Source organism: Lampetra fluviatilis, chromosome 48 (assembly GCF_964198595.1).
Source record: "Lampetra fluviatilis chromosome 48, kcLamFluv1.1, whole genome shotgun sequence".
Classification (NCBI taxonomy): domain Eukaryota; kingdom Metazoa; phylum Chordata; class Hyperoartia; order Petromyzontiformes; family Petromyzontidae; genus Lampetra; species Lampetra fluviatilis.
Window position 1 is genome coordinate 3,229,180 of NC_136322.1, and position 24,199 is coordinate 3,253,378.

The 24,199-nt window shown below is 57.9% G+C and overlaps 4 protein-coding genes across 4 annotated transcripts; all 4 read left to right on the top strand.

Annotated features, from left to right (window-relative positions):
- Positions 1 to 9,395: 9,395 nt before the first annotated feature.
- Positions 9,396 to 10,199, top strand: LOC144948154 (histone H1.2-like). The gene has a single exon (XM_078877582.1). It carries the CDS (start codon positions 9,437 to 9,439, stop codon positions 10,097 to 10,099), a length of 663 nt encoding a protein of 220 aa, XP_078733708.1. The 5' UTR covers positions 9,396 to 9,436; the 3' UTR covers positions 10,100 to 10,199.
- Positions 10,200 to 11,188: 989 nt separating this feature from the next.
- On the top strand, positions 11,189 to 11,500 carry LOC144948009 (histone H4). Its single transcript, XM_078877437.1, has one exon. The coding sequence runs from the start codon at positions 11,189 to 11,191 to the stop codon at positions 11,498 to 11,500; it is 312 nt and encodes a 103-aa protein (XP_078733563.1).
- Positions 11,501 to 11,598: 98 nt separating this feature from the next.
- Positions 11,599 to 12,780, top strand: LOC144948010 (histone H2B type 3-B-like). The gene is made up of 2 exons (XM_078877438.1): positions 11,599 to 11,609; positions 12,355 to 12,780. The coding sequence occupies exons 1-2, from the start codon at positions 11,599 to 11,601 to the stop codon at positions 12,773 to 12,775; spliced, it is 432 nt and encodes a 143-aa protein (XP_078733564.1). The 3' UTR covers positions 12,776 to 12,780.
- A 10,486-nt stretch (positions 12,781 to 23,266) lies between these two features.
- Positions 23,267 to 23,669, top strand: LOC144948155 (histone H2A). Its single transcript, XM_078877584.1, has one exon. The coding sequence runs from the start codon at positions 23,282 to 23,284 to the stop codon at positions 23,660 to 23,662; it is 381 nt and encodes a 126-aa protein (XP_078733710.1). The 5' UTR covers positions 23,267 to 23,281; the 3' UTR covers positions 23,663 to 23,669.
- The last annotated feature ends 530 nt before the right edge of the window (positions 23,670 to 24,199 follow it).

Here is a 24,199-nt window from a genome sequence, read left to right on the forward strand (position 1 = left end):
AAAAGTACTGGTAAACGCTGGGGATGTCAACACTCGGTAAAGTATAATATTACTTGTCAAATAAGATGGTACAAATATGTGTAGTTAAATATTTTTTACATGGTTAATAACATCTTTCCAATGATTACTCATTCGTGTTACTTAGTGCAGTAAATACGTGTTACTTATTGCAGTAAAAACAACCCATCGGATGAACCATCCTGCGCTCCTAGAATATCAACTCTGTCGGTGCATTAAACGTAAGATTATATATTTTCTTTAAACATTCGACTGCAGAGTCACTTGAGTTGAATTTGAGTGGTGATGATTGTGCACCGTGCCTCGATCTTGTTCAAGGCGCGCGACCCTTCTGCAGTGCGTGAGCTACTCACCTCTTGCCACGTAAAATGTTAAACTTTCTATTTAATGTCGGTTAATTTTGAGTAATTTTCTTCAGTTTGTTGTCCATCTGAAAATCCATATATTTATTCATTTCAAAGTTCGATTAAAACGTCCAGTTAAAAGTTCGGTGACAAGGGACTGTTGACATGGCGCGCAGTCCTCACCATAGCGCGAGAGGAGGAATCGCGAGCGCGCGAGGCAAAACTTAAATAGAAAATATTTCGTTGGAATTAAATATGAGTAGTCTGTTGAAGCATCTTGTCTTGCAAAAAATTCGAGTGCGTTTAAAATAGTGTTCATCAGTAACACTTTTGAAAACCGACAATCGTCATAGCATGCCCTGACCGAACAATGTCTTGTGGTGCCACAGCGACGGGGCCGCTCGGCCGAGCCAGGGAGCCGCCCGGCTTCCACCGCCGCACTGCCCCCCATCACCCCCCCCACATAAACACGCACCCGCACCCACGTAGGGCCTCGTGGTCGGGTCACCTACCCTGAGTTTTCACCCGAGGGCCCCTTAGGGGGGTTACCCCACGGTTTCTCAGGGCCAGGGAATTGGACAGGACCCTTCCCAGGCCAAGTAACACTGCGGCGCCGTGGGCGGATTTGAGATCGCACGACCACGGCGAGCTCAGAGAGCCCCGCAGTTAGAAACGCATACAAACACAAACACGGGTCAGCAAGGCAGATAGCTGGGATCAGGACCCGGGACGACTGATTGGTCGAAAGTTCAAAGGCCGGCGGGATCGCAAAAGAGCGGGAAATCCTAGGCTCAGGATTGGTCGAGAGACCAAGGCGGTCGGGACGGGGGCGCCTAGCCTTTGATGTGAATAGTTTAAAAGAAAACGCAGGGGCAGTAGGGAACTCTCTTCTTCTGGAGTTTGGACACGGGGTCAGCGACGAAGGAGTCATCGGGCGAGCCGCTAGATTGTCTGCAGGACGATCTGAGCGCCGCAAGGTCACCAAGGACTACAGACGGTATCGTGTTGCGCGCCTTACAACACCTCAGAGCGGAGGGTAGGATCCGTAGGAGAGGGTTAGTTCGGGGTAAGGACGAGTAGGAAAGCGGTTTAGCAGAGAGCGCAGCATAGAGTAGGGCTACACGGCACCAGAGTGTGGGTTAGAAGCGCCTTGCTGTCCCGCACACACACACGGGTGGCTCGGTTGGTTAGCAAGGGCTAATAAAATCTCGAGCGTAGTAACAAAACCGTGTTGTTGGGTGTTTTTGGAACGTGGTATTAGCGTGCATTGCATTCGCGAGTGTGTGGTCGTTGTACGCATAAAGGCCGTGGTCTCTGTACGATTGTGCGGGTACGGAGGTGTGTGCGTTAACGCCCGGGGAGAGCACTTTTGGTGTGTTGGCGTGACTACGCAGCCGTGTGAGAGGAGAATCGTCCTTGTACGATATTTGTATTGACGTGCACGCGCGAGTGGGGGAGGGGACGAGTCGTCGTGTCGGCGTGTGCCCCGCTTGCGTGCGCTCGTTACTTGCGTAAGCTCTCGGCGTGCGTAATCGGCGTGCCCAAGGTGCGCGATCGTAACGTGGGCGGCCAGCGCAGCGCAGAGCGGCGCAGGAGTGGGTATCGCGTGTGGAGCTGTACGCGTGTGTGCGCGCACGTTCACGACGTGTGTAACACAGGTGCGCGATCCTAACGTGAGTGGTCAGGGTTGGGTGAGTGCCGTGCAGAGCTGTGTGTGGGTGTGCGCGTGCGTGGTTATCCATGCCTGCTACGCGGACCCGCGGTGGAGGGGAATCCTCGGGTGACGGCTCCCACACCCTGGGTGAGGAGCCTAGCGGCGGTTCGCTTAGCAGCGGGGGGGCGATTGATGATGTTAGTCCGGCCGTTAGTATTATCGAGGGAGGGATCTCGGGGGCTAGCGACCCCCACAAATTGGTGTCAGAAGTGGGATGGACCCCCGCGTTACCTCACGCTAAAATAAGACTAATATTTACCGGCAGGGGGGCCCCTTCGTGGAAGGCATTCGCCCGCAATCTCTTAGGGGCTAAGGAAATTAATGGATGGACGGACGTGCAGGCAGTACGTCAACTTAATATGAATCTTGATGGGCGGGCAGCCGATTTTGTAGAAGCGTTACCCGCGAGCGCACAGACACAGCTAGAGGAGCTGATGCGCCGACTCGATCAGCGTTTTGGCACGCGTGACGAGGAGGAAGCAAAATCGGCCTTAGAGGCGCGCCGTCGCCAACCTGGCGAAGATCTCCGTGATTACGCCGAGGATGTGCGCGAGTTAACAAAGATCGCACGCCCGGGGTACGCAACTGAGGTTATTGAGGAACTGGCTGCCGAGAAAATCCAGCGGTACCTGTCTCGCACGGCGTGGTGGCAGCCAGACATGAGCTGCCCACGTCTTCCCTTTAACACCCTTGTCGAGCGCGCACGTAAGTGTGAAAGAATTCACAGCGAACGCGCGCAGCTCCGGGGGCTGGGACGAGAGCGCGCCATTGCGAGCCTGCTCTCGGAAGACGAGGAGGAGGAACAGGAGCTCGCGAGGACGGTAAGGGGCCGGGAAAGAGAGCCTCCAGTGTCCCGCGAGACAACCCCGGGATGGGTTGCCGGTATACAAACGGGTATAAAGGATGTCTCCGGCCAGGTAACCCAGATAGACAACAAGGTAAACCAAGTAGGTGAGGAAACGAATAAAAATATGACCCAACTGCAATCCTCCGTTGAGACCATCCGATCCGAAATGGGGGACCTAGACTCCACGGTAGGAGGGCTAACTGGAAGGATAGCCCGACTAGAAGCAGAGTATGAGCAACAGCGCACGGGGGGAGGAGGGAGTGGGCAGAAAGTTCGCCACAGAGCCGCCACTCCTCCCAGGACGTGTTATGTGTGCGACCGTCGAGGGCATCTCATGAGGGACTGCCCTCAGCTCGCCCGTGCGAGGCCGATGCATAGGTCAAACACTAAGCCCCCCCTAGAGAGGGGACCACCGGGGGATGAAATCGACGTAGACCCGACCCAAACCAGCTGTAATAATAATGGCGAGCGAGTGATCCATAAACAGGTTACAACGACAACACCCAAGGGCGCAGGGACCTCGGGCGATTGGCTGCGGGAGCTGGTGGCAGGGATAACGGGAGCCACGTCGCTGGTGGAAGGCCAGGTGAACGGGCAGCGCACCCGGATCCTGTTGGACACGGGCGCCGTGGCCTCTCTCATGAGCGCCGCGCACTGCAGCATGCTCGGGGTGGACGTGGGCTGCCTGCAGGCCCCGGATCGCGCGCTGCACACGGCAAGCGGAGCCGGGATGGGGTTGCTGGGGAAGGTCTCCCTCGAGGTCCGTCTAGGAAACCAGGTGTGCACACAGGAATTCTACGTTTCGAGTGTGTTGTGCCACGAGTGCATTGCAGGAACGGACCTCCTGGAAAAGTTGGGACTTAACGTACAGCCCCGGCAACGATGCGCTACGGTGGAGGGCAGCGGGGAGCGGATTCCGTTCCTAGGACAGGAGCCGAATCGCCCACGCTTCACACCCGTGGCCGCTACGCTGGTGTCGGCCGTCACCATCGGGCCTCTCGCCGAGATGCTGGTGCCAGTGGCAACCCTCTCCACCGACCCAACCCACCGACCATCGGGCGAGGTAATGCTGACTCCTCACCCGGAGTTGGCATCGCGATACGGGGTGGTAGGGTCAGCCACACTGGTAAACGCAGATGGAGGCCGGCTGTTTATACGTGTGTTTAACCCACACAGTACCCCGGCAATGATACGACGACGCACCCCGGTAGCCACCGTACACCCCCTGCACGCTCGCCACTCGAACGACTCGGTGTTCGCACTCTGGGCGGAGGACCCTGGCCGCCCCGAGGACAGCCAGGATCTGGCCTGGCGGGTCGGCCCGACCCCCCGAGCCGAGATTGTTCCCCTGCAGGATGCGTTACATGTGCCTTGGGCAGCCTTACCTAAGGGGGAGGCCGATCAGCTGCGCGGGTTATTGCGGGAGTACGCCGACGTGTTCAGTGAGCACGATTCGGACGTGGGCCGGACCGACCTGGTCAAGCACCAAATTGACACAGGTGCAGCCCGACCCATCAAACTCCCTGCATACCGAGTGGGCGCGCCTGAACGGACCCAGATCAAAGAGGCAGTCACGGATATGCTACGCGATAACATAATCCAGCCCTCCGCGAGCCCTTGGTCTGCCCCGGTGGTACTGGTAACGAAAAAGGACGGATCGACTCGGTTCTGCGTTGATTACCGAAAATTGAACGCAGTCACCCTCGGCGACGCTTTTCCCATCCCACGCATCGACGACACCTTCGACAGTCTCGCAGGAGCGCGGTATTTTTCCACCCTCGATCTGGCGTCCGGTTACTGGCAGGTGGAGATGACGGAGGAGGATCGGCCAAAAACAGCATTCACCACCCCGATGGGCCTGTTTGAGTTTCGAGTGTTGCCGTTCGGACTCACTAACGCGCCCGCGACGTTCCAGCGGTTGATGGAGTTGGTGATGCGGGGCTTGCAGTGGGAACAGTGCCTGATTTACCTGGACGACGTAATAGTGTTCAGTAGGTCGCTGTCCGAACACTGGTCCAGGCTGCGGGAAGTATTCCAGCGACTGCGAGCAGCCCATCTCAAGCTCAAGCCACGTAAGTGTTACATTGCGCAACGCGAGGTGGGGTACCTCGGACACCGAGTCAGCGAGGCAGGGGTGAGCACCGATCCCGAGAAGGTGCGTGCCGTAGTGGATTGGCCGCGGCCGAGGAACCTGACGGAGATCAGGTCATTCTTGGGACTCGCCACTTATTACCGTCGATTTGTAAAAAGATTCAGTGAGATTGCACGCCCCCTCACCCAACTCACCTCCCCTAAGAACCCCTATCAGTGGTCGGAGGCCTGCCAGACGGCTTTCACCACACTCAAAGACCACCTCACCCACACCCCCACCTTGGCTTTCCCAGATTTCACCACCGATTTTATTTTGGACACTGACGCCTGCAGCAGTGGGCTGGGCGCGGTGCTGTCGCAAGTGCAGGGTGGGACGGAGCGGGTCATCGCATACGCCAGTCGGACCCTGAGCGGGGCCGAACTGAACTATTGTGTAACCCGTCAGGAACTGTATGCTGTAATTTTCGCGTGTAAACAGTTCCGACCGTACTTGTACGGCAGGAAATGTCGTGTGCGCACCGATCATTATGCACTGCAGTTCCTCCTTACATTCAAGGAACCGCGGGGGCAGATGGCTCGATGGCTGGCGCAGCTGCAGGAGTACAACCTGCAGATCGAGTACCGAGCGGGGCGAACACACGCGAACGCGGACGCCTTGTCAAGACGGCCCGCGGTGCGCGCTGAGACGAGGGAGGGAGACGCCTGCCCGTGCTTCACGGGGGGACGCTGCCGCCAGGCAGCAGAACCCAAGGAGCGCGCGGAAACTAAACTCCCCCCCCCGAGAGAGAGTGCAGTGTGCGCCGCAGGAACCCCTGCAGAAGGAGCCCGGGGACAGACGGATCATCCCACCCCAACCGGGCGGATCCAAGAGGATGTCGGCTGCGCCTTCCCGGGCTTGGACGACGAGCAGCTGCGACAAACCCAGCAGCGGGATCCGGATCTGGCGGCGGTGGAGGCGGCACTGCGAGAGAGGAAGGATGCACTACCAGGGCCCTGGAGCGGTTTGTATGCCCGGTTGTGTGTAGAAAACGGGGTGGTGAGGGAACTGGCCGACGCTGGGCAGCCGGGGTGCATCTGCGTTCCCGCCCATGTGCGGCCCCAACTACTACGACTGGTACACGACCACCCGCTCGGGGGCCATGATGGGGAACGGCGCACCCGGGAGACTCTGCGTCGCCAGTATCTCTGGCCTAAATTAGCGCAAGATGTGGCCGCCTGGGTGCAGGGCTGCCGGGCCTGTCAGCAGTGTGGGCAAAAGCCGGCGAGGTACCAGGTACCCCTGAGGCCGTTCCGAGTCAGTCGGACGAATCAGTTGGTCGGAATCGACCTGCAGGGGCCCTTTCCACGATCCCACCGGGGCAACCGATATATTCTTGTAGCGGTGGAGTACTTCACCCGCTACCCCGTGGCGGTGGCTATCCCGGATAAAACAGCCCTCGTAGTGGCCCGGGCCTTCGTGGAAAACTACGTACTTAAGTGCGGGATCCCCGAACGAGTCATTACCGACCAGGGTAGTGAATTCGAGGCCGAACTATTCCAGGCGCTGTGCCGAGAGTTCGGGATCCAGAAGGACCGAACCACGGCATATCACCCCCAGGCGAACGGGATGGTAGAGAGGATGAACCAGACTCTGGCCGGGAAGCTTAAACGCATGGCGGCCGCGAATCAACAGGACTGGGACGAACACCTCCCTTATGCCCTGTTCGCCTACACCACCGCCGTTCACACATCTACAGGACAGACCCCGTTCCTAATGATGTTTGGTCGCGAGTCTCGCCTGCCCGCAGATCTGCTGTTCGGTGTCCCTCCGCCGCAACGGGAGGAAGGGAGCCACCCCATGGAGCACTTGCTGGAGACCCTGCGAGAGGCCAGGGGCCGAGCCTACCCGCACGGAGAGGCCGCGCACCAGCGGCAAGAGCAGGGCGCCCGACCCCGTATGGAGCCCCCCTTCTACACTGCGGGCTCCGAGGTGTGGCTGTACACTCCCCGCGTCGGTGCCGGACAGGTGGGGAAGCTGACCACCTACTGGCGAGGACCCTGGATTGTGAGACGGCAGATCTCACCATGGACGGTGCTGATTCAGGGAGGAGAGAGGGGCCGGGAGATGGTGGTCAACATCCGCCGACTGAAGCCGTGGCGAGCAGCCCCCGAGGGGGGGAGCCCCGCCGTCCAAGTACCCCGAAACCCCGGGGTCCCCCCACCCCCCGTGCCCGGGGGCCTCGCGCAGTATATGGGCCCCACGGAGCCCCGGGCTCCGAGGGGCCCCGGGCGGGGCCGGGGGCGACGAGGACGGCGACCCTTAAACCCCACCGCCTCTGAGTTTGTCCCCCAGCCCGCAGGTGCCGGAGACCGAGGGGAGCCGTTGGAATGGAGGAGGAGACCACCGCCGGAGCCCCAGGAGACAGAGCCGCCACCCCCGAGGCCAGCCACAAGGGCCGGGCGAATCCCGCGGACCCCGCGGCGATACCTCGTGGGGGCAACCCAGGCGAGGTGCTCCAGTCAACCCGGGACGGGGACTGGCACCCCGGGGGGCTATGTGGTGCCACAGCGACGGGGCCGCTCGGCCGAGCCAGGGAGCCGCCCGGCTTCCACCGCCGCACTGCCCCCCATCACCCCCCCCACATAAACACGCACCCGCACCCACGTAGGGCCTCGTGGTCGGGTCACCTACCCTGAGTTTTCACCCGAGGGCCCCCTAGGGGGGTTACCCCACGGTTTCTCAGGGCCAGGGAATTGGACAGGACCCTTCCCAGGCCAAGTAACACTGCGGCGCCGTGGGCGGATTTGAGATCGCACGACCACGGCGAGCTCAGAGAGCCCCGCAGTTAGAAACGCATACAAACACAAACACGGGTCAGCAAGGCAGATAGCTGGGATCAGGACCCGGGACGACTGATTGGTCGAAAGTTCAAAGGCCGGCGGGATCGCAAAAGAGCGGGAAATCCTAGGCTCAGGATTGGTCGAGAGACCAAGGCGGTCGGGACGGGGGCGCCTAGCCTTTGATGTGAATAGTTTAAAAGAAAACGCAGGGGCAGTAGGGAACTCTCTTCTTCTGGAGTTTGGACACGGGGTCAGCGACGAAGGAGTCATCGGGCGAGCCGCTAGATTGTCTGCAGGACGATCTGAGCGCCGCAAGGTCACCAAGGACTACAGACGGTATCGTGTTGCGCGCCTTACAACACCTCAGAGCGGAGGGTAGGATCCGTAGGAGAGGGTTAGTTCGGGGTAAGGACGAGTAGGAAAGCGGTTTAGCAGAGAGCGCAGCATAGAGTAGGGCTACACGGCACCAGAGTGTGGGTTAGAAGCGCCTTGCTGTCCCGCACACACACACGGGTGGCTCGGTTGGTTAGCAAGGGCTAATAAAATCTCGAGCGTAGTAACAAAACCGTGTTGTTGGGTGTTTTTGGAACGTGGTATTAGCGTGCATTGCATTCGCGAGTGTGTGGTCGTTGTACGCATAAAGGCCGTGGTCTCTGTACGATTGTGCGGGTACGGAGGTGTGTGCGTTAACGCCCGGGGAGAGCACTTTTGGTGTGTTGGCGTGACTACGCAGCCGTGTGAGAGGAGAATCGTCCTTGTACAATATTTGTATTGACGTGCACGCGCGAGTGGGGGAGGGGACGAGTCGTCGTGTCGGCGTGTGCCCCGCTTGCGTGCGCTCGTTACTTGCGTAAGCTCTCGGCGTGCGTAATCGGCGTGCCCAAGGTGCGCGATCGTAACGTGGGCGGCCAGCGCAGCGCAGAGCGGCGCAGGAGTGGGTATCGCGTGTGGAGCTGTACGCGTGTGTGCGCGCACGTTCACGACGTGTGTAACACAGGTGCGCGATCCTAACGTGAGTGGTCAGGGTTGGGTGAGTGCCGTGCAGAGCTGTGTGTGGGTGTGCGCGTGCGTGGTTATCCATGCCTGCTACGCGGACCCGCGGTGGAGGGGAATCCTCGGGTGACGGCTCCCACACCCTGGGTGAGGAGCCTAGCGGCGGTTCGCTTAGCAGCGGGGGGGCGATTGATGATGTTAGTCCGGCCGTTAGTATTATCGAGGGAGGGATCTCGGGGGCTAGCGACCCCCACAGTCTCCCAAATGTTGGTTGTTCACTTGTTTTGAATTATAATTTATATCGTGAGCATTGTCGTATATTGCATAAGTAACGTACATTAAAGAAGTGATCTTCGTGATAATGTATCAACTAGATGCATGTAAGTATGAACGTTACGGGAGTAATCGAGCCCAAAGGCAGGCGTGATAAACACAGTGAGTATGGTGGCAACTCCCTCACCAGAGCTGAGTTCTGGATGATCTCAGCGACGTCCGCATTCAGTACGCCGCTTCTATAATAACCTCGGGCCTGGAGAACACTCGTTTCGAATTCGTGAGAGCGCTGATTTCGATTTCAAAGAGGCGAGGCGATAAAAGCGACGTCTTGAGATGGCGGAAACTGCTCCTGCTCAACCACCAGCTGCGGCTACTTCAGCGCCTAAAAGCCCCAAGAAGAAGCGCGCCGCTCCAAAGGCCAAGAAGGTCGGCCCCAGCGTGTCCGAGCTCATCCTCAAGGCTCTGGCCAGCAGCAAGGAGAGGAACGGCGTGTCTCTTCCTGCGCTCAAAAAGTCGCTTGCTGCCGGAGGATACGACGTGGAGAAGAACAATGCCCGCGTGAAGTTGGCCATCAAGAAGCTCGTGGCCAAAGACGCCGTGGCGCAAGTGAAGGGCAGCGGCGCGTCTGGCTCTTTCAAACTCAACAAGGAAAAGGCTGCCGCAAAGGCGAAGCCCAAGTCGTCAACGGCAAAGCCCGCAGCTAAAAAGCCCGCGGCAGCCAAGAAGGTGAAGAAGCCCGCGGCAGCCAAGAAGACCGCGCCCAAGAAGTCTCCCAAGAAAGCAAAGAAGCCCGCGGCTGCCAAGGCGGCCAAGAGCCCCAAAAAGGTGAAGTTGGCTGTTAAGCCCAAGAAGGCGGCGAAGAGCCCAGCCAAGCCCAAGGCTGCGAAGCCCAAGGTCGCTAAGCCCAAGACCGTCAAGGCCAAGGCCGCCAAACCCAAGGTGGCCAAGCCCAAGAAGGCCGCGGCCAAGCCCAAGAAGACTGCGCCAAAGAAGTGAATCCGATCGGACGACGCTCGATTCACTCCACCTCAACGGCTCTTTTCAGAGCCACCCACTTAGTTAAAAAAGTGAACCAGATGCTGCTGCGCTTCCATTAGTTCATCGGTAACACATGACAGTGTATTACGTTGCTGTTGAATGCGTGCCATATTCTGTAAGTCAAACCCATTTACGGCGTGGCGATGGTTGCTCGCCTTGCCTCGGCCCTGATCAAGGAGCTCGACGCTTGGTGCAGTTCAATCGTGAGGATTTGTGTAGATTGGATAAGTTACGTACATTCGCCAAATTAACTATAACATTTTACCCACTCGATGTGTTTTAAGCATTGATGTGATGGGAGTAATCGAGCCCGAAAGCAGGGATCACAAACACAGGCGAGGCGGGTGGCAGCTCCCTCACTCGAACGGAGTGCAGAGTAATCTCAGCGACGTCCGAATTATGTGTTGCACCTCTTCATTCCGTCATCATGTTACTGGTGCCAAATATGGAATTTAGTCTAAAAAGGTATTGATTCCAGACAGCTTTACTCAATTTGCCTTCATTCGCTCGTTCTCGCCTTTTCACTTTGTTTTGTAAACATTGCGGTGCACCATCTAAACTTCTCTATTAAAATTAATTTCTATACGTAAATATCGCATTGTTTGCAATGTCTTTCTTACTTTGGGAGAACTAGTTGGTGACGTTCACTCAACTATTGTGTTGGAAGCCGTTTAGCTTCACACGATTATAAAGTTAGTTCATCTTGTTCACTTGAAAACAAGACCTTACACCGATTATTCACTCCACGTGCAATCTTGCAACAGATCGCGTTCCTCTCGCGTTCGCTGCGGGTGTGCCAATATCATTACAGAGTGCTTCGAAGAAGGGTCATTGCCCAAAACGTCGCATATTATACATGTCAAGGAAGTGTTATTGACGACAGTGGAGGGTTTTCTTCGTCACAGAGGTTAAAGGTCTAAGGTTTAAGGCGGAGCCATCGCGGAGGGCAGGGGTGGTCGGTGACGTCACCACGCTTCGGGTATAAAGGCGGCTGCTGCTGCAAGCTGAGCGCGCAGTCTCTCGCGAGCTTTGTCAGAAGTAGTCGGAATGTCTGGACGCGGTAAAGGCGGTAAGGGGCTCGGCAAGGGAGGCGCAAAACGCCATCGCAAGGTGCTGCGCGACAACATCCAGGGCATCACCAAGCCCGCCATCCGCCGCCTCGCTCGCCGCGGCGGTGTGAAGCGCATCTCGGGCCTCATCTACGAGGAGACCCGCGGCGTCCTGAAGGTCTTCCTTGAGAACGTCATCCGCGACGCCGTCACCTACACGGAGCACGCCAAGCGCAAGACCGTCACTGCCATGGACGTGGTCTACGCCCTCAAGCGCCAGGGCCGCACTCTCTACGGCTTCGGAGGCTGAGCGCCCATCTCTCGCACACTAAGCCAACCCAAAGGCTCTTTTCAGAGCCACCCACCTCTTCGAAACTGCTTGCGCCAGTGTTGCCAAACACTTTCTAAATGGAGCACATGTCCTGGGTTGTTGCGCGCCAATTCCTCGTGAGCGTGGTGGACGTTTGCTTGTTGAGTTGGCGAATCTTCATCTGCTTCCACATGAATGAAAGAAATCATGATATTCACGACACGTCACATTTAACAAGGCGTAATTCTTGAACGCGTTAATACAGTACCCATTTCTGGTATTTTTGCGTTAATTATTTCCAGCTGCAGCCGATTCCGATATTACGTGGAGCATTTGGCGCCACAATCTTACAGCACACTCGTCCTAATTGACGTAGCGTGCCGGAATGCTAATCTCCACCTGTACAGCACAACAGCGAAGTTATTTTTCTCCACCGAGCGCTTGTATTTTTCCAAATTGCGTTCTTAAAACGCCCGTGCGCCGTATTAGACGAGTGGTGAAACAATCCCTCGTAAGAAACAAAAAAACCCACGCTCAAAACACAATATACTGTATTGGGTTTTCCAGTCATCCTTATTAAAACAAAGGCAATGGCCATGGCTGCAATTCACTAATATACATGTTTGGACATTACATTGTGTTATATTCACAAGTCCTTTTTGCAGTAAAAACGATATTAAAGTGAGCATCGCGTCCGCGTTTCTCATTGGAGGCTGATGGAGAGGGATGGTACTAAAAGAGCCACTCAGCAGCGCCGCGCACTACGATCCTCTGATTTGCATCTCGCCTCCTATAAAAGGAGCTCATCGCCCGACCGACATCCACATTCGCTTCCCGTCTGTTCTGACCTGAAGCTGCCTACAACGCGTCGACATGCCCGATCCTCCCGCATCAAAGAGCGCTGGGCCGGCCAAGGTTCCTGCTCCCAAGAAGGGCTCCAAGAAGGCTGTGACCAAGGCTACGCGCAAGGATGGCAAGAAGCGACGCCACCGCAGGAAGGAGAGCTACGCCATTTACATCTACAAGGTGATGAAGCAGGTGCACCCCGATACCGGCATCTCGTCCAAGGCAATGAGCATCATGAACTCGTTCGTCAACGACATCTTCGAGCGCATCGCTTCCGAGGCGTCCCGCCTGGCGCACTACAACAAGCGCTCCACCATCACTTCTCGGGAGATCCAGACCGCAGTGCGACTGCTGCTCCCCGGCGAGCTGGCCAAGCACGCCGTGTCGGAGGGCACCAAGGCCGTCACCAAGTACACAAGCTCCAAGTGAAGCCTCGACTCCCATTAATTACAAAGGCTCTTTTCAGAGCCACCCACCTCTCCGAACCTGCTTGTACCAGTCCTAGCAGGAGTACAAAACGAAACTTCCAACAAAGTCCCGGTTCACGCGGGGACATTGTTCGCTCATTGAGTGAAGTGGAGAGATCGAACGCATTTTAACATGTTTCCACGTGAATAAAAGCGATAACAATATTCATGGCACATCATATTCACCAGCAGGCATTTCTTGGACTTGATTGTCCATTGATTTCATCTGCAGCCCATTCAGATATTACATTGGATATTTGGCGCCAAAACCTTGCAATGCAATATATTTAATTCGTGGTTGTATTTTCGGGCAGGAACTAACATTTTGCACGTGTACATATATGTAAAAGTAAGCGCCTAGCATGGATGACTCGTGCAGTATAATTGATCATCATCTCAATGCCAAGAGAATATATATCTATTCCTGTGATCTGTGGGGGTCGCTAGCCCCCGAGATCCCTCCCTCGATAATACTAACGGCCGGACTAACATCATCAATCGCCCCCCCGCTGCTAAGCGAACCGCCGCTAGGCTCCTCACCCAGGGTGTGGGAGCCGTCACCCGAGGGTTCCCCTCCACCGCGGGTCCGCGTAGCAGGCATGGATAACCACGCACGCGCACACCCACACACAGCTCTGCACGGCACTCACCCAACCCTGACCACTCACGTTAGGATCGCGCACCTGTGTTACACACGTCGTGAACGTGCGCGCACACACGCATACAGCTCCACACGCGATACCCACTCCTGCGCCGCTCTGCGCCGCGCTGGCCGCCCACGTTACGATCGCGCACCTTGGGCACGCCGATTACGCACGCCGAGAGCTTACGCAAGTAACGAGCGCACGCAAGCGGGGCACACGCCGACACGACGACTCGTCCCCTCCCCCACTCGCGCGTGCACGTCAACACAAATATCGTACAAGGACGATTCTCCTCTCACACGGCTGCGTAGTCACGCCAACACACCAAAAGTGCTCTCCCCGGGCGTTAACGCACACACCTCCGTACCCGCACAATCGTACAGAGACCCCGGCCTTTATGCGTACAACGACCACACACTCGCGAATGCAGTGCACGCTAATACCACGTTCCAAAAACACCCAACAACACGGTTTTGTTACTACGCTCGAGATTTTATTAGCCCTTGCTAACCAACCGAGCCACCCGTGTGTGTGTGCGGGACAGCAAGGCGCTTCTAACCCACACTCTGGTGCCGTGTAGCCCTCTTCTATGCTGAGCTCTCTGCTAAACCGCTTTCCCACTCGTCCTTACCCCGAACTAACCCTCTCCTACGGACCCTACTCTCCGCTCTGAGGTGTTGTAAGGCGCGCAACACGATACCGTCTGTAGTCCTTGGTGACCTTGCGGCGCTCAGATCGTCCTGCAGACAATCTAGCGGCTCGCCCGATGACTCCTTCGTCGCTGACCCCGTGTCCAAACTCCAGAAGAAGAGAGTTCCCTACTGCCCCTGCGTTTTCTTTTAAACTATTCACATCAAAGGCTAGGCGCCCCCGTCCCGACCGCCTTGGTCTCTCGACCAATCCTGAGCCTAGGATTTCCCGCTCTTTTGCGATCCCGCCGGCCTTTGAACTTTCGACCAATCAGTCGTCCCGGTTCCTGATCCCAGCTATCTGCCTTGCTGACCCGTGTTTGTGTTTGTATGCGTTTCTAACTGCGGGGCTCTCTGAGCTCGCCGTGGTCGTGCGATCTCAAATCCGCCCACGGCGCCGCAGTGTTACTTGGCCTGGGAAGGGTCCTGTCCAATTCCCTGGCCCTGAGAAACCGTGGGGTAACCCCCCTAGGGGGCCCTCGGGTGAAAACTCAGGGTAGGTGACCCGACCACGAGGCCCTACGTGGGTGCGGGTGCGTGTTTATGTGGGGGGGGTGATGGGGGGCAGTGCGGCGGTGGAAGCCGGGCGGCTCCCTGGCTCGGCCGAGCGGCCCCGTCGCTGTGGCACCACATAGCCCCCCGGGGTGCCAGTCCCCGTCCCGGGTTGACTGGAGCACCTCGCCTGGGTTGCCCCCACGAGGTATCGCCGCGGGGTCCGCGGGATTCGCCCGGCCCTTGTGGCTGGCCTCGGGGGTGGCGGCTCCGTCTCCTGGGGCTCCGGCGGTGGTCTCCTCCTCCATTCCAACGGCTCCCCTCGGTCTCTGGCACCTGCGGGCTGGGGAACAAACTCAGAGGCGGTGGGGTTTAAGGGTCGCCGTCCTCGTCGCCCCCGGCCCCGCCCGGGGCCCCTCGGAGCCCGGGGCTCCGTGGGGCCCATATACTGCGCGAGGCCCCCGGGCACGGGGGGTAGGGGGACCCCGGGGTTTCGGGGTACTTGGACGGCGGGGCTCCCCCCCTCGGGGGCTGCTCGCCACGGCTTCAGTCGGCGGATGTTGACCACCATCTCCCGGCCCCTCTCTCCTCCCTGAATCAGCACCGTCCATGGTGAGATCTGCCGTCTCACAATCCAGGGTCCTCGCCAGTAGGTGGTCAGCTTCCCCACCTGTCCGGCACCGACGCGGGGAGTGTACAGCCACACCTCGGAGCCCGCAGTGTAGAAGGGGGGCTCCATACGGGGTCGGGCGCCCTGCTCTTGCCGCTGGTGCGCGGCCTCTCCGTGCGGGTAGGCTCGGCCCCTGGCCCCTCGCAGGGTCTCCAGCAAGTGCTCCACGGGGTGGCTCCCTTCCTCCCGTTGCGGCGGAGGGACACCGAACAGCAGATCTGCGGGCAGGCGAGACTCGCGACCAAACATCATTAGGAACGGGGTCTGTCCTGTAGATGTGTGAACGGCGGTGGTGTAGGCGAACAGGGCATAGGGGAGGTGTTCGTCCCAGTCCTGTTGATTCGCGGCCGCCATGCGTTTAAGCTTCCCGGCCAGAGTCTGGTTCATCCTCTCTACCATCCCGTTCGCCTGGGGGTGATATGCCGTGGTTCGGTCCTTCTGGATCCCGAACTCTCGGCACAGTGCCTGGAATAGTTCGGCCTCGAATTCACTACCCTGGTCGGTAATGACTCGTTCGGGGATCCCGCACTTAAGTACGTAGTTTTCCACGAAGGCCCGGGCCACTACGAGGGCTGTTTTATCCGGGATAGCCACCGCCACGGGGTAGCGGGTGAAGTACTCCACCGCTACAAGAATATATCGGTTGCCCCGGTGGGATCGTGGAAAGGGCCCTTGCAGGTCGATTCCGACCAACTGATTCGTCCGACTGACTCGGAACGGCCTCAGGGGTACCTGGTACCTCGCCGGCTTTTGCCCACACTGCTGACAGGCCCGGCAGCCCTGCACCCAGGCGGCCACATCTTGCGCCAATTTAGGCCAGAGATACTGGCGACGCAGAGTCTTCCGGGTGCGCCGTTCCCCATCATGGCCCCCGAGCGGATGGTCGTGTACCAGTCGTAGCAGCTGGGGTCGCACCTGGGCAGGAACACAGATACACCCCGGCTGGCCGGCCTCGGTTAACTCCCGTACCACTCCGTTCTGTACACACAACCGGGCATACAAACCGCTCCAGGGTCCTGGTAGGGCGCTCTTTTCCTCCCGCAGTGCCGCCTCCACTGCCGCCAGATCCGGATCTCGCTGCTGGGTCTGTCTCAGCTGCTCGTCGTTTAGGCCCGGGAAGGCACAGCCGACGTCCTCCTGGATCCGTCCGATCGGGTCCCGAGCCGCGGGTCCCGCGCTTGCCGGGCGGTCGACGGGATCCTCAGTGCCACCTGCGAGGGTCTCTGTGGCGCACACTGCACTCTCTCTCGGGGGGGGGAGTTTAGTTCCCGCGCGCTCCTTGGGTTCTGCTGCCTGGCGGCAGCGTCCCCCCGTGAAGCACGGGCAGGCGTCTCCCTCCCTCGTCTCAGCGCGCACCGCGGGCCGTCTTGACAAGGCGTCCGCGTTCGCGTGTGTCCGCCCCACTCGGTACTCGATCTGCAGGTTGTACTCCTGCAGCTGCGCCAGCCATCGAGCCATCTGCCCCCGCGGTTCCTTGAATGTAAGGAGGAACTGCAGTGCATAATGATCGGTGCGCACACGACATTTCCTGCCGTACAAGTACGGTCGGAACTGTTTACACGCGAAAATTACAGCATACAGTTCCTGACGGGTTACACAATAGTTCAGTTCGGCCCCGCTCAGGGTCCGACTGGCGTACGCGATGACCCGCTCCGTCCCACCCTGCACTTGCGACAGCACCGCGCCCAGCCCACTGCTGCAGGCGTCAGTGTCCAAAATAAAATCGGTGGTGAAATCTGGGAAAGCCAAGGTGGGGGTGTGGGTGAGGTGGTCTTTGAGTGTGGTGAAAGCCGTCTGGCAGGCCTCCGACCACTGATAGGGGTTCTTAGGGGAGGTGAGTTGGGTGAGGGGGCGTGCAATCTCACTGAATCCCTTTACAAATCGACGGTAATAAGTGGCGAGTCCCAAGAATGACCTGATCTCCGTCAGGTTCCTCGGCCGCGGCCAATCCACTACGGCACGCACCTTCTCGGGATCGGTGCTCACCCCTGCCTCGCTGACTCGGTGTCCGAGGTACCCCACCTCGCGTTGCGCAATGTAACACTTACGTGGCTTGAGCTTGAGATGGGCTGCTCGCAGTCGCTGGAATACTTCCCGCAGCCTGGACCAGTGTTCGGACAGCGACCTACTGAACACTATTACGTCGTCCAGGTAAATCAGGCACTGTTCCCACTGCAAGCCCCGCATCACCAACTCCATCAACCGCTGGAACGTCGCGGGCGCGTTAGTGAGTCCGAACGGCAACACTCGAAACTCAAACAGGCCCATCGGGGTGGTGAATGCTGTTTTTGGCCGATCCTCCTCTGTCATCTCCACCTGCCAGTAACCGGACGCCAGATCGAGGGTGGAAAAATACCGCGCTCCTGCGAGACTGTCGAAGGTGTCGTCGATGCGTGGGATGGGAAAAGCGTCGCCGAGGGTGACTGCGTTCAATTTTCGGTAATCAACGCAGAACCGAGTCGATCCGTCCTTTTTCGTTACCAGTACCACCGGGGCAGACCAAGGGCTCGCGGAGGGCTGGATTATGTTATCGCGTAGCATATCCGTGACTGCCTCTTTGATCTGGGTCCGTTCAGGCGCGCCCACTCGGTATGCGGGGAGTTTGATGGGTCGGGCTGCACCTGTGTCAATTTGGTGCTTGACCAGGTCGGTCCGGCCCACGTCCGAATCGTGCTCACTGAACACGTCGGCGTACTCCCGCAATAACCCGCGCAGCTGATCGGCCTCCCCCTTAGGTAAGGCTGCCCAAGGCACATGTAGCGCATCCTGCAGGGGAACAATCTCGGCTCGGGGGGTCGGGCCGACTCGCCAGGCCAGATCCTGGCTGTCCTCGGGGCGGCCAGGGTCCTCCGCCCAGAGTGCGAACACCGAGTCGTTCGAGTGGCGAGCGTGCAGGGGGTGTACGGTGGCTACCGGGGTGCGTCGTCGTATCATTGCCGGGGTACTGTGTGGGTTAAACACACGTATAAACAGCCGGCCCCCATCTGCGTTTACCAGTGTGGCTGACCCTACCACCCCGTATCGCGATGCCAACTCCGGGTGAGGAGTCAGCATTACCTCGCCCGATGGTCGGTGGGTTGGGTCGGTGGAGAGGGTTGCCACTGGCACCAGCATCTCGGCGAGAGGCCCGATGGTGACGGCCGACACCAGCGTAGCGGCCACGGGTGTGAAGCGTGGGCGATTCGGCTCCTGTCCTAGGAACGGAATCCGCTCCCCGCTGCCCTCCACCGTAGCGCATCGTTGCCGGGGCTGTACGTTAAGTCCCAACTTTTCCAGGAGGTCCGTTCCTGCAATGCACTCGTGGCACAACACACTCGAAACGTAGAATTCCTGTGTGCACACCTGGTTTCCTAGACGGACCTCGAGGGAGACCTTCCCCAGCAACCCCATCCCGGCTCCGCTTGCCGTGTGCAGCGCGCGATCCGGGGCCTGCAGGCAGCCCACGTCCACCCCGAGCATGCTGCAGTGCGCGGCGCTCATGAGAGAGGCCACGGCGCCCGTGTCCAACAGGATCCGGGTGCGCTGCCCGTTCACCTGGCCTTCCACCAGCGACGTGGCTCCCGTTATCCCTGCCACCAGCTCCCGCAGCCAATCGCCCGAGGTCCATGCGCCCTTGGGTGTTGTCGTTGTAACCTGTTTATGGATCACTCGCTCGCCATTATTATTACAGCTGGTTTGGGTCGGGTCTACGTCGATTTCATCCCCTGGTGGTCCCCTCTCTAGGGGGGGCTTAGTGTTTGACCTATGCATCGGCCTCGCACGGGCGCGCTGAGGGCAGTCCCTCATGAGATGCCCTCGACGGTCGCACACATAACACGTCCTGGGAGGAGTGGCGGCTCTGTGGCGAACTTTCTGCCCACTCCCTCCTCCCCCCGTGCGCTGTTGCTCATACTCTGCTTCTAGTCGGGCTATCCTCCCAGTTAATCCTCCTACCTCGGCCTGGACCGTCTCTACCATTGTCTCCAGCGCAGTCATGTGTGCCCGTACTTGGGTTACCTTGTTGTCTACTTGGGTTACCCTGTCACCTACCTGGGTTACCTGGCCGGAGACATCCTTTATACCCGTTTGTATACCGGCAACCCATCCCGGGGTTGTCTCGCGGGACACTGGAGGCTCTCTTTCCCGGCCCCTTACCGTTCTCGCGAGCTCCTGTTCCTCCTCCTCGTCTTCCGAGAGCAGGCTCGCAATGGCGCGCTCTCGTCCCAGCCCCCGGAGCTGCGCGCGTTCGCTGTGAATTCTTTCACACTTACGTGCGCGCTCGACAAGGGCGTTAAAGGGAAGACGTGGGCAGCTCATGTCTGGCTGCCACCACGCCGTGCGAGACAGGTACCGCTGGATTTTCTCGGCGGCCAGTTCCTCAATAACATTAGTTGCGTACCCCGGGCGTGCGATCTTTGTTAACTCGCGCACATCCTCGGCGTAATCACGGAGATCTTCGCCAGGTTGGCGACGGCGCGCCTCTAAGGCCGATTTCGCTTCCTCCTCGTCACGCGTGCCAAAACGCTGATCGAGTCGGCGCATCAGCTCCTCTAGCTGTGTCTGTGCGCTCGCGGGTAACGCTTCTACAAAATCGGCTGCCCGCCCATCAAGATTCATATTAAGTTGACGTACTGCCTGCGCGTCCGTCCATCCATTAATTTCCTTGGCCCCTAAGAGATTGCGGGCGAATGCCTTCCACGAAGGGGCCCCCCGGCCGGTAAATATCAGTCTTATTTTAGCGTGAGGTAACGCGGGGGTCCGTACCGCTTCCGACAACAATTTGTGGGGGTCGCTAGCCCCCGAGATCCCTCCCTCGATAATACTAACGGCCGGACTAACATCATCAATCGCCCCCCCGCTGCTAAGCGAACCGCCGCTAGGCTCCTCACCCAGGGTGTGGGAGCCGTCACCCGAGGGTTCCCCTCCACCGCGGGTCCGCGTAGCAGGCATGGATAACCACGCACGCGCACACCCACACACAGCTCTGCACGGCACTCACCCAACCCTGACCACTCACGTTAGGATCGCGCACCTGTGTTACACACGTCGTGAACGTGCGCGCACACACGCATACAGCTCCACACGCGATACCCACTCCTGCGCCGCTCTGCGCCGCGCTGGCCGCCCACGTTACGATCGCGCACCTTGGGCACGCCGATTACGCACGCCGAGAGCTTACGCAAGTAACGAGCGCACGCAAGCGGGGCACACGCCGACACGACGACTCGTCCCCTCCCCCACTCGCGCGTGCACGTCAACACAAATATCGTACAAGGACGATTCTCCTCTCACACGGCTGCGTAGTCACGCCAACACACCAAAAGTGCTCTCCCCGGGCGTTAACGCACACACCTCCGTACCCGCACAATCGTACAGAGACCCCGGCCTTTATGCGTACAACGACCACACACTCGCGAATGCAGTGCACGCTAATACCACGTTCCAAAAACACCCAACAACACGGTTTTGTTACTACGCTCGAGATTTTATTAGCCCTTGCTAACCAACCGAGCCACCCGTGTGTGTGTGCGGGACAGCAAGGCGCTTCTAACCCACACTCTGGTGCCGTGTAGCCCTCTTCTATGCTGAGCTCTCTGCTAAACCGCTTTCCCACTCGTCCTTACCCCGAACTAACCCTCTCCTACGGACCCTACTCTCCGCTCTGAGGTGTTGTAAGGCGCGCAACACGATACCGTCTGTAGTCCTTGGTGACCTTGCGGCGCTCAGATCGTCCTGCAGACAATCTAGCGGCTCGCCCGATGACTCCTTCGTCGCTGACCCCGTGTCCAAACTCCAGAAGAAGAGAGTTCCCTACTGCCCCTGCGTTTTCTTTTAAACTATTCACATCAAAGGCTAGGCGCCCCCGTCCCGACCGCCTTGGTCTCTCGACCAATCCTGAGCCTAGGATTTCCCGCTCTTTTGCGATCCCGCCGGCCTTTGAACTTTCGACCAATCAGTCGTCCCGGTTCCTGATCCCAGCTATCTGCCTTGCTGACCCGTGTTTGTGTTTGTATGCGTTTCTAACTGCGGGGCTCTCTGAGCTCGCCGTGGTCGTGCGATCTCAAATCCGCCCACGGCGCCGCAGTGTTACTTGGCCTGGGAAGGGTCCTGTCCAATTCCCTGGCCCTGAGAAACCGTGGGGTAACCCCCCTAGGGGGCCCTCGGGTGAAAACTCAGGGTAGGTGACCCGACCACGAGGCCCTACGTGGGTGCGGGTGCGTGTTTATGTGGGGGGGGTGATGGGGGGCAGTGCGGCGGTGGAAGCCGGGCGGCTCCCTGGCTCGGCCGAGCGGCCCCGTCGCTGTGGCACCACAGATCACCTCTTTCCGACATTTTTACGTATTACTGTTTCCAATGAAGTGCAGTTTCTTCACACTTTATTTAGATCATGCAGAGCACTGTAAAGTTGTTTTCGGAAAGGTGTTTGCTTGAGAAAAGAACATCCGTTAAAGACATCGACGGCGCTCAAACGGTACTACTGCATCGTGATGCGGCATTCTGAAATGATCCAAACTGTGAACATTTTGTTGATTAAGAAGAGTTGACGACTCGAGATCATTGCACGCTGCCAACCAATCAGCACGCTCCCCTTCTTCGCACGTCACGACTCCGCTGACCAGTGAGCGCGCGCTCTGGGCTACATAAGCCGCCTTCTCCCCGCCTGTGAGAATCTTTGCCCTCACCAAGCCATGGCTCGCACCAAGCAGACGGCTCGCAAGTCCACGGGCGGCAAGGCCCCCCGCAAGCAACTCGCCACCAAGGCGGCCCGAAAGAGCGCTCCGGCCACGGGCGGCGTCAAGAAGCCTCACCGCTACAGGCCCGGCACCGTCGCTCTGCGCGAGATCCGCCGCTACCAGAAGTCCACCGAGCTGCTCATCCGCAAACTGCCCTTCCAGCGCCTCGTCAGGGAGATCGCGCAGGACTTCAAGACCGACCTGCGCTTCCAGAGCTCCGCTGTCATGGCTCTGCAGGAGGCCAGCGAAGCGTACCTTGTCGCGCTCTTCGAGGACACCAACCTGTGCGCCATCCACGCCAAGCGCGTCACCATCATGCCCAAGGACATTCAGCTCGCCCGCCGCATTCGTGGCGAGCGCGCTTGAACGCCCAGCTCGGCCCTCAAAGCACAACACAAAGGCTCTTTTCAGAGCCACCACTTACTCATGAAAACGCTTCCATGTGTGTTCTTCAAAGTTCGGGTGCCGGAAACCTTCGTTTGCTGGTCACTGCTCTCACGAGTCGTCAGGCGTAAGCGACAATGAAGTTCATTTTCTATACCCCGCCGCTCATATTTTTCAACATCACACGTTGGTGTCGTATATAAGCGTTGTGAAACCATGCTTACATAATGTTCAACAAAAGGGTTATTTTGGTGAAATATATTAACTATTAAACCCAAAGATATTGGTTTATGTTGTTTCAAGCCCGAGCTGATAAGAAGTTCACATTTTGCAAACTAAGAGACTGAATTATTCACGCACATATATTTTTAGGCATTGCCCGAACAGGCGGTTAAAGGAAAATATATATACACCGTATAGGCACGTGGGCGATCAATCACGAGCTCAAGGCTATCACAATGATTTCTTATAACCAATGCGGTCCCTCAAAATGATTATTATAATCAATAATACATTGATATTTGCGGAATCCGCTTATAAGTTTGACTTGCCAGCACGTGCCCATTAATTAACTCTATCATGCTTAAAACTTGAACCTATTAAGTACGTGTATCGCATTGTTTCATTCATAAGATGCGTGCCCGCATTAAAATATATATGGATACAAATAATTAAAGTCAACATCGAATCCTCGCGTCCCGGCTTTTCATTGGTGGCTCAAGGAGAGGGCGGGACTCGACCGAGAGGAGCCAATCAGCAGCGGCGCGCTCTACGATCCTCGTCTCCGCTATAAAAGCCGCTCCGGTGGTGCGTGTTAACGTCACAAATCGTTCGTACTTTGTCTCCAGTGCTTTTTGCATCCTAGGTCGCTTAACAATGTCTGGACGCGGCAAGACCGGTGGCAAGTCTCGCGCCAAGGCAAAGTCCCGCTCTTCCCGCGCCGGCCTGCAGTTCCCCGTGGGTCGCGTTCACAGGCTGCTCCGCAAGGGCAATTACGCCCAGCGGGTCGGCGCTGGAGCACCCGTCTACCTGGCCGCCGTGCTCGAGTACCTTTCTGCCGAGATCCTCGAGCTGGCTGGCAATGCCGCCCGCGACAACAAGAAGACGAGGATCATCCCCCGACACCTGCAGCTCGCCGTGCGAAACGACGAGGAGCTCAACAAGCTCATGGGCGGCGTGACTATCGCCCAGGGCGGTGTGCTGCCCAACATCCAGGCCGTGCTGCTGCCCAAGAAGACCTCTCAGGCAAAGAAGTGAACGCGCCGCCGCCTCTACCACCACAACAACGGCTCTTTTCAGAGCCACCCACTTACTTGCAAAGAGCTCGGACAGTCGTACACAGGAGTTTTGTTATACTGGTAGGAACGAAGTGGACCAGACCACCAATAGATTAATGTGTCCGTCCGTCAACATCGCCCCCTACTGCAAACATTTGGCATGACCCTACGAAAACCTTGACTCTGACGCTATCCTGGCTAAACAAGTGTAACATTCCCTTATAATTCCCTCAGCTTTTAATTAAAACATTTAAATTAATGAGGCTTTCCTGGCTAAACACGTGTAACATTCCCTAATAATTCCCTGAGATAGCTTTTAATTAAAACTTTGAAATTAAATAAAACAACTAACAGCGCCCTAATAATTCCCTGAGATAGCTTTTAATTAAAACTTTGAAATTAAAAAAAACTCACAGCGCCCTAAAGCCTACAGCTAGGCCTAAAGCCTAGAACTAGGCCTGAAACTCTCCATTCGTGTCGTACCCCCGCGTGTGTGAAAGGGAGTTATGTTTAACAA